The following is a 10,000-nucleotide window of genomic DNA, read 5'->3' as shown; positions in this document are numbered from 1 at the left end:
ACTGCGCATGCTATCAGGCAAGCTGTCCATGATGACCCTGGGATCAGTATGTATAACATGTCCTTCCTACTGGGAATCATGGGCCACTGGACCAAGTCTCCCATTAGGACGACAATCTCTGCCTTAAGCGACGAGGCCTTAGGCAAAACGGGCGTCTAAAGGATGGTAATACTGCATGATCCTCTGAGTCTCTGACCCAGTCGAAGAGGGTGGTTTTGATTTTTTTTTTGTAAGTTTAATGACTGAAAACTGTGTCCACGGCAAGTGATAGAAGCGTATCAACATTCTGGTTGCGTGGGACGAGCAGATCAAGGTCAAGGGGCCTCTGTACCACCTTTTAAGATGCATATCCAGGTGCACTTGGATTATTTTTTTTCTTGGAAATTTATGAAGTCAGCAGTATTAGGTATATAGAAAAGCTTCTTACATTAATTATAGGCATATGAATAATTACACAGTGGATGCTAAGCAATCCATATCAACATCATCTGGTTTCTGAGTTTTCCTTTCGTGATCTACACAGAAATTTCTTATCAATATGTATCCATCATATAAAAAAACAACAACAGCAACAGCAAAAGAAAATACTGCCATTCAGCACTAGTCTGGTCTCATAGTCTTTCTTGTAAATCATCAACTATCTATGTGGGCTTTAAAAGCAAACACGGTACTTTGACTGATACCCTTTATTTTCATTGCTACAACACAATAAAATAATTTTAGAAAACAAACAATAACAATACTGCACAGCAGAAGTTACAGTATCAATATGCAATAACAACTTATACTGGCCATTTCAATAATATTTACATACATAATTCTTTTTATACACGAAAATATACAATATCGTAAGAGCCTACTTAACAGAAATGGAGTCAGAGATTCAGTTCAGCAATGTGAAAATTATTAATATTGAATGAAGTCCTTATTCATTATTCAAAATGTATAAAAAAAAAAAAAGTTCGTTGACTGATAGTTACTTAATGCCGGCAGATAAAGGATGATTAGTAAGTCCTTGCATCATCCAAGATCACCTAAGAGCACTTACAAAGGACGTAAATGTAACGAAGAATTAATCAAGTTAACCCTGCCACACCATCGGCTCGTTTCCATACACTGAAGAAGAGGACTCCACGCTTAATGAAGTGTAAGATAAGAAAAAAAAGTAAAAAAAAATTATACAAAAAAAAAAGCCGAGATCCTTGGTCTTGAAATACACTAAAGATTCAACACAAAATGTCTGAAACTGACCGGCAAGTTATCAATTCTACAAGACAACTTGCATCCTAAATACAACACGGAAGAAACAGGGCACACACAACCATGGATCTAACTTTACTGATCTCACATTTATAGTAATAAATAACCAACGAATGCAAACTATCTATAACATGAAATGTTGAATATACAAGTTCCAAGTCATTGTGATAGTTAGCATTTGAGACACAAAAATATCTCATCAAAAGGGATAAGTAAATCTAATACAGACTAGCTCCATCATAACACCATTTAGGTAATGGATAAAAATTCAGTGATGAATCTTCATTCTGCAAAGATTTCATATTACTTTGTATAATTTCACTTTCTATCTTAATAAAGAAAAAAAATTGACGTATTGTGTACATGATACCAACATCCTGTAGCTTCAAAAAGATACTTTCATCAGATTCATCAGAGAGAATTTTTTTCCTTTTTTGACTGTATTCCCTGGCACAAGATGAGGGTCCCTTGATGGTAAACATTTTCAATAAGGTCTTGCAATCCTTCAGCACATCCCCTTATGCGGTGCAACATGCACTTGGATATGCTCGTGTTTACAATTATACTCATTACATGAAATACATAGTAAATCATTTAAACCACTGATAGTTTCAAACAGAAATCTACGTAAAATGTAACAACCCATTGTTGTCAAGTACTGCTAGATATCTTTTGAAAGATATGTAATGGTCATTCAACAGACTACAACCCTTAGAAGTTACTGTACTTATAAAGAATATCACAAATCTACTTCCACAAGGCTGAATTGGCAAATTCAAACTAACCAAGCAATCTATTTCTTTTATGTCTGAAAACACTGTGATTGACTCTACTGTAGCAACATTCAGAATTCATGTTGGCAAGCTAACCACACAAAATATTATTTCTATGCATCTAGTTTTGTCTGACTGTACTCTACAAAGAAGCTAAAAGTACCTAGAGTATGCATTTAAAATAACTAATAAACACCCATACTTACAAACTGATCATATAATGATTGCCTGTCATTTGAGATTCTGTATTTTTAAAATGTCAGTTTGATAATGCTTTTATGCTGATGTGCATCTATTCCATAAAGTTGTTTTTGTCTCTTAAAGTCCATGCCAACTTGTAACAACTAATTTTTTTTAGGATTACTTGCATGCAACATTGCAGGTTTTCTTCTTCTTTATTATATCTTATTGTCTTATACCACTATTATTTGGTTACGTGGAAAGCCTTTTGATTCTAAATGCATAACTAAAACCAAACTGCCTTTTCATTATTGCTTTACCATTTCTTTAAACAGTAAATTGCCTTATTCTATTGTATTTCCTGTGATGTATTTTCACAGATTCCTCACATACTGCTCATGTAGCTTAAACTTATAAACTTAAATTATTTCACTTAACACTGCTTGAAATCTACAATAAATAAGTAGGGGACAAAAATGATAATCTGTAACACCATGAAAATGTTTCCTGTCATGCCAATAATGAAATTAATATCAGCATTTTCCTGACTAGGTTCACATTTCAAGAGGATGTTACTACATACTTTTCTTCTTTAACATGAATGGCCTATCCACTATAAGTCTTTAAGTAGACGTGAGTATCCTATGTAGTTTTGTTAACTACGCTCTTTGGGTTATACTTACCTATTTGGTAATTTGTATTTGATATGGTAACTTGAGTATTCTAAACTACTTTACTTTATTCTCTTAGCAAAAATACACTAAAGAAAATATAGTTCAGTTGGCTGTAAAAATGCTTTTTCCTTCGTTCATCAGTATGAAAAAATCTTCCGTTTCCTCTGTGCAAAAATCCATTCAGAATCTATGTTGTTCCATGATAAATGAACAAGCAAAAAATATCACAATACAAACTCTCTAGTGAAGTCAAAAATATTTTGGTCTTACACGTTTGCAAAGCTATAAACCTCAATGACCTTCACCTCGAAGTCAACATCTGGTGTGAGAGGAGGATTGTCGAAAGTGTTGCAGTTCTCCGTTTTACCGAAGCGAAGTTCCTGGTCCAACATGATACCTTGTCCATTTCTGCCGAGAGAGAAGAGTGGTTATAGCTCGTGACGACAAACTCCAGTAAGTTTAACTCTTTTCGTCAATTGTAATCACAATCTAGAACAAGTGTCAGGAGTGTAGTATTCAGTCATCATACCCACAAGCATGATCAAGGCCATATACCAAAAGACGTATATAGTCCTATAAAAAGAACAGAAAAGAGAAAGGCATGATCTACTTACCCTCCGCCAATAGTAATCATGTAATTATCTGCATGCATGAAGAGCTCTGATGAATGTTCAACCGAAGACAGTTCAGAATTCTGCTGTTGCCTGGATATACCAACCCACTGGTATTTGGCAACGGTCGGCCGGAGACTGAACAAGAAGCATTCGCCCGTTCCGAAGTAGGTCTGCCGGTTCCCAAATTCGTCCTTGAGGTTGCGCTGTTCCCAAGCCGTGGAACAGTAGGCACCAAAGACATGGTCTTTCACGGTTCGTATGCATATAAGTGTTGGTTCGTGCTTCTCCACGCGCTGTCGGGGCAAAAGATATATTGTTAGTGAGGAGCAGTGTTGCATATATCAATTACACAATATCTAAATAAAGTACAAATGAAATATTGATAACAAGAAAAGCAACCTGAATATGAAATATCGACTATGAAGTTCCCATAATAGACATGTGAAGCAACCTACCTGGAAGAATGTTGTGAGGGAACAGCCATGTTCTTCTGTGGTGTAAATGAGAGAAGGCTGATGCATTGTCATTCTCATAGGTAACCATGACCACAAAGTCAACAGCTGGAAGAAAAAATAAAATGCATAAATATATTTTTCTCAGGTAAACAGTGTGCACCATCCTTAAAAATTATAAAGAAGAAACAAAACTATTACCAACTATTCATACCACCACATATATCAATCTGTATTCCAAATATTGGCCAATGACAAAAACCTATTCAAAAAACAAAAACAAAACAAACTTCCTGGCTGAAACATGCTTCCAAAACATTAGAACGAGTTAAGAGGACAGCCCAAAACCAACAAACCTCGTCTTTGTTGACTATCATGGATTTGATGTTATTAACTGGGTATTGACCCATGGCTCGCACACGAGGAGCAGGCGAGCGAGCTCCCTTTTGTAAGCATGCGCAGAAGGGGTTAGTTAGGATTAAAAGCGATATAGTAGAACCAAGACAAAGCCATAGGTGACTGCACGTAAAATCACCGTGGAAAAGAAATTGTGGAAGAATTATTTTGAGAAATGTTAGACAAAGCACAACCTTGGCTGGAATTCTCTGTGAACAATGGACATTTGACAGTTCACTTTAACAATGATATCAAGTTCATTAAGCAGACAATCATAACATAAATAATTAAATAGCATTTGACAATCTGTCTATCTGCTGGAAACTTACAATAAACAGATCAATTTTTTAGAAATATGATTAGTCTCACTTGTAGAAATATAATTACAAGCCACTTACAAAAAAGCATTACACAAAGCCAAGAGTAAATTATGAAGTTTCATCCCTCCCCATGGGAAAGAAAGCTTAAATCACATACAAAAAACAACAACAGTAAATAGAAATTGATGATAAACAACTTTCCATGTTATTAGAAGGAAAGGAAATGTTTAAGCTAGAAGAGGTAGGTCTACATATTATTCAAAAAAGCATACATACACTCAAGTGATTTCCTGTTGCAGACTGTTTTAGAAAAATAAAGAAAAGGAGTTTAAGAAGACCAATCTTGTTAGTAAGACAGTTTAGCAGGGGAGGAAAATACCTAGAAGCACAAGGGACTCCGTAATTCTACAAAAACCCAGGAACATACCAAAAACGGAAAAATTCACGATGGAAATGCCTTTATTCCCACATGATTTTTTTCAGCTTCTACAAAATATGTTACAGCTCCCAGGGAACAACCTACAAACTACCAAAAATCCCCAAGGAGGTCTTCAAAAATATGAAACACAGCATGTATGGCTACGTCTCGAATCAAGTCTCATCTTACCTCCTTGATTGTTAGGGTGTGGGACATCATCTGTATGTCAGCCTGGGTTTCTGACGTTGGCAGGCCTTCCAGGGATACTGAGCGAGTCAGCGCTGGCACTTCGGGGGCTCCGGATCCGCTTCCTGTGCCACCCATGCTGCGCTGGCTCTTCAGGAACATCTCGGTCTGGACAACCACCTTAGTGATCTCTGACTTGCTGAATCCCCGGATGCCGAAAGCTGTCTTTAGTAATTTCTGTGTGGGCACCTGAGTGGAAAATACCAATGCATTAGTAAAGGAAAAAATTTGAATAGGGTGCTCGAGTTAAACCTAGCCTTTTATATAGGATGTACAGTGGAACATCACAATATAAGCAAATAATCCATATCAAATTCATTCAAAACCTGTGCAACTCACTTGGATATTTTGACAAAATCGGCAAATAGCTTCTTTGAGTCCACGTGAAGGAAGAGATGCAGCCATGGAAGAATCATTCATAACTGCCTTGACAAACAGGTGGAAGATGGCAAGAGCAGTTCGAAGCAGAACTTTGGCCCCTTCAAATAGGAAGCAGTCAAGAACTCGTACCTGTTGTAAGGAAACACCATCAAATGAATAAACTATATTTTGTATACTTCAGTTTATAAAATATATAATCAACAAAAGAATGAAATACAAAATCCCATTTAGAAAACCAAGGATATTTACCAAATGAGTTAGAGGAAGTGAGGCAAGGATCCACCAAAGCCAATTCTGGAATCCTTCTTCAATCTGTTCTTGTGTGACTCCAAATTTAGAAAGAGTTGAGAAGGAACCTCGCTGTAGAGAGAAGATAAGCGTATTAATACCAACATTCTACCAAAAATTCACATTTAATCATTACATAACACATACAGTTTGTGATGCTACACATATAAAAAAGCATTCTATAAGTACTTACAATGTGTTTTCTGGCCAAGATCATGGCCGCTCTCCAAGTAGCTTCATGGGCCACTTTCGTCTGAGTGATGAATTTGTTCTGGGCACCACAAACCAACACAGACATGCAGTTGTACACATCAGTTTCTGCAAGAAAGAATTGTTTGTATCATCAAGACTACACAAAGGCTGTGGAATATTATTTACACAAAACCAAAATATCACACCTCACAAAATTAAAACCAGGATTAAAAGCAAGAGAAAGAGAGAGACTTACCATCCATGTAATGAAGAAGAACAGATGTAAGAGAATAAAGTGACGGGGCATATGTGATGGCTGGGTGGGAGAAGGCGATGACAGAGATGATGCGTTCACACGCAGAGACTCCTCTTGGGGAAAGGCAGTGAGAGGATGTGTGGTGGCTGTCAATGAAGGCTGGCAGCTGTGCATGGCACTCACTGAGTTCTGTAAAGAAACAACACAAATATGAATACAAATATGTAAAAGTGTAAAAAAATTGGCATACAATCAATATTACAACCTTTGACGAGAATTTTTTAACTAGAATTTTAACTAATTAACTGACTACAATGAGAGAGAACTAAATCATAACATCATAATAAATATCCTACCAGTGGTTCCATAGATCTGCTTGACAGTATCCCAGTAGTAAAAATCTCCGAAGTCCTTCTCTGATGAATGATGGCGGCACATTTCTTTCCATAATTCCTCGCGGACTGGGCTGGCAAGACTCCAATCTGCTTCACGAACCATAATTTTGGCCTGGAAAATTTTGTTGCATATTAGGATAACCCTAATAAAAAAAATGCTAATGATCAAAGCTATTTGTATGTCTACATATTCATATTCACACGTTAAAAATATGCAAATGTAATTCCTCTGCTACTTAAAGAGTAACACATATTCATCCATGTCTTTACCTCCTTCATTTTGCCAGCATTCATAAGCTCTTTGATATCATCCCATTTGGGCTGCGATCCATCTTCAGCTGAATGGACAAGAGCATAGGCAGGGATTCTTGACATGTCCACATGGTCGGAGAAGGGTGGGGGGTTGGTGGGGGTCTTGTCATCTGCAAGGGATTCATCGTGCTGGCCTCCCCCGACAGTCATCTTGATGAGTTCTCCTAAGAGTTTCACCTACAGGAGGAGAGGGGAAAGACGTGTGAGCTTAATGTAAAAAATATATACATCTTGCTAAAAGTTGTTGATCAAGATTTCTACCAATGAAAATCTAAATATTCATTATACAGCACCATAGTTCTTTTAGAATATGGCAGTACAACTGTGGATCATACCTGCTTCTTTACTTCTGCAATACGTTTGTTCTTTGTGGAGCCGTCAACAGGCCACTGGATGAAGGACTTGGGGTAAGCAGAAACTGGTACATGTATTGATTTCTCATTCACAATCTGGAAAGAGTATATTTCTATTACCTTCGGTATATCACAGGCACAGTTCATTTGATTAGCATTAAAAAAAAACGACATAAGACAATTCTTGGGAATAAATAGGTATTTAAGTTCATTTTCAAAGTTGTATGAAAAGTATGAGAATAAATCATATAGATACATTACCTTAAGATTGTTGAGATCAAGTCGATTGCTGTCGTTGTTGTTGCTTGTGTCATAGAGAATATCTTGCTCTTCTGGGTATCCCTGCTGAACACTGTCTGTGTACCCAGGGGTGTCACAGGAATCTGTGGTGTACTGCCTGAGTGGCGACTGGGACTTGCTCTTCTGATGGCGACGGCTGGGGTGTTGATTGCCGTACTGGTTCTGCTGCCGTTTGGTTAACCGTGATCTATGAGGGTGGTTCTTGCCCTCATCATGCCGGCAGGCGACACCACGCGTGGCTGCAAAAGCGGCAGGGTAAACATCAGCTATGAGGTCGTAGGTCAACATCTTGGAAGGATTTGGGAACGGATTAGGGAGGATGGAGGATTTCTGGGAGGATGAGGATGGTTGGTCTTAGGACGCACCTGTTGCTTTATTTACAAGTAGACTATTTTGAAACAATGCATTTGATACACTACGGCAAGTGGTTTAATGCTAAAAGGATCAATAAGGACCAAGCATTGAACCAAAATTGCTTAAGATGCAATCTTGATGAAAGAAAAGTGCATATCTAATACAAGTAAATGAAGAAAATTGAATTTAATGAATGCAGATTAATTTCTAATGGCTGCATAAAGCATCAGGATTTATGAGGAACGAGAGGGTAGGTAAGTTTTAGTTGCTGGAGAAATAGCTTCATTCTTGGTGTGTGATTTTGCACATCAATATTTAGTTTGTATTGTCTTTCTAATTATTCTTTCCATTTGCTTTCTGTTTTTCACATAATCAGATTGAGTCTATTCTGAAATAATTAAAGACAATCATATACCAAAACCATACACATTATACATCACAATCATAAAAAAAGTTTTCATATAATCTTAATAAAGCATGCACAATCCCCCCCATTCCCTTCCAAACTTTACTAATCATCATTAATTCAGCACATTATCCGAACAGCCGAAAATATACACATCCCAGCAAACACACGAAAAGCTTTCCTTCGTCCATGGCTGATATATGGAAATCGTATTCAATCCTCCTGGAGAGAAGACGGAGGGAGGCCACGGCATCCTAATCATACATTCGGCATGACACTCGATCCCCAGAACATCCAGGCAGGACATGTGACTCCAGGAACACTGATAACAAGAAAGGAACTCGGCCAGGGTCCTTTTTTTTCTTCATTGCAATGGATATGGATGAGAGAGTCTGTTGTTGTTGTTATTGTTATGCTGCAGACATGGCATGGATGCTAGCTAATACGGTAGGGGTGTCTGGGTCCTTTGGATTTAAGAGGAAAAGGTTCAATATGTCATTATCATTGTTTCTGGTGCGGGTTTGTTCATTAATGTGGGTGTTTCGGACTCGGTTTACAGTTCTGCATAACGTGTCTTAAACTTGAAAATACTTGGATGTCATAACAAAACCCGTTTGCCAAGCGGCATGGCATCATCAGTTCAACATAGGAGACACATCCCACTAAGGGTCTCTCTCTCTCTCTCTTTCTCTCTGGTTCGATAACCTCAGATTTTACTTTTTTTTTCCTCTTTTTTTCTTCATGATATGACACTACGGTATAGCAAACGACCCCGAGCACTAAGCATCTACGGCCGTTGCTTCCTTCTGGAGGAGGAAGCGAGGGAAGGAGAGAGCAGCGCATACAACGCAGTTCCTGGTCATGCTGAAACTGGGCGACGACGACGCCTCGCCTGAGACCCCGACATGAGGAAACTGCCAGTGAAAGTCGACAGCATATTTGCCGTTCACTTCCTTAAGGTGCAAAATCTTCCACGGATGGGTTGGACTTCACCTCTAGTCGACGTGGGATCACATTCAAGTTGCCGAGTGTCAGAAGGAAACGTTACTAGGCAAGTACTGTGGCACCAACGGTGGCGGATGAAACTCCACGCATTCCCGACCACGCGAATGCACTAATGAGTAATGACGGTGCATAACAGACGCACGAAAGTCTTCTTATCCATTCAGTCAAAACACGGTCGAAGCCATTCTCTAGGCCAGAGAACAAAGCACACAATTCAGTTAGTCATAACCCAACCGCGAAGACTGTGTCCACCATGACTGACGTCCTAACGTAAACTATCATCAAATATCTTATCTACTATTATCTCCTCGCCCCCATCTCTTATCGGCGCCTGCACTCAAGAGGACTCATCACCACCAGGTCTATAATGACGTCAACAAATTAATTAGTGAAACTTATCTCAGGTGAAATTATCGGGGGAGAAA

The 10,000-nt window shown here is 38.3% G+C and overlaps 1 protein-coding gene across 4 annotated transcripts in view; it reads right to left on the bottom strand.

Moving 5' to 3' along the window:
- Window positions 1–671: 671 nt before the first annotated feature.
- Window positions 672–10,000, bottom strand: part of sky (GTPase-activating protein skywalker) — a 10,780-nt gene continuing 1,451 nt past the window's right edge. The window contains exons 1-14 of one of the 4 annotated variants that reach the window (XM_086539332.1): window positions 9,810–9,852; window positions 7,772–8,552; window positions 7,493–7,606; window positions 7,116–7,334; window positions 6,807–6,957; window positions 6,451–6,639; window positions 6,196–6,320; window positions 5,964–6,074; window positions 5,673–5,843; window positions 5,277–5,522; window positions 4,310–4,396; window positions 3,957–4,061; window positions 3,502–3,794; window positions 672–3,295 (exon numbers count right to left, since the gene is read on the bottom strand). In XM_086539332.1, the coding sequence (XP_086395458.1) occupies window positions 3,154–3,295; window positions 3,502–3,794; window positions 3,957–4,061; window positions 4,310–4,396; window positions 5,277–5,522; window positions 5,673–5,843; window positions 5,964–6,074; window positions 6,196–6,320; window positions 6,451–6,639; window positions 6,807–6,957; window positions 7,116–7,334; window positions 7,493–7,606; window positions 7,772–8,098 (2,280 nt within the window). In that variant the 5' untranslated portion in view covers window positions 8,099–8,552; window positions 9,810–9,852 and the 3' untranslated portion in view covers window positions 672–3,153. Of the gene's footprint in view, window positions 3,296–3,501; window positions 3,795–3,956; window positions 4,062–4,309; window positions 4,397–5,276; window positions 5,523–5,672; window positions 5,844–5,963; window positions 6,075–6,195; window positions 6,321–6,450; window positions 6,640–6,806; window positions 6,958–7,115; window positions 7,335–7,492; window positions 7,607–7,771; window positions 8,553–9,415; window positions 9,448–9,809; window positions 9,853–10,000 lie in introns of those variants that run through there. The other 3 variants (XM_086539330.1, XM_086539331.1, XM_043020502.2) reach the window with 3 other exon arrangements.

This window comes from Penaeus japonicus, unplaced genomic scaffold, assembly GCF_977035675.1.
Source record: "Penaeus japonicus unplaced genomic scaffold, GWHDUDI00000001_assembly GWHDUDI00000008, whole genome shotgun sequence".
NCBI lineage: Eukaryota > Metazoa > Arthropoda > Malacostraca > Decapoda > Penaeidae > Penaeus > Penaeus japonicus.
This window is presented reverse-complemented; position numbering and strand designations above follow the sequence as displayed.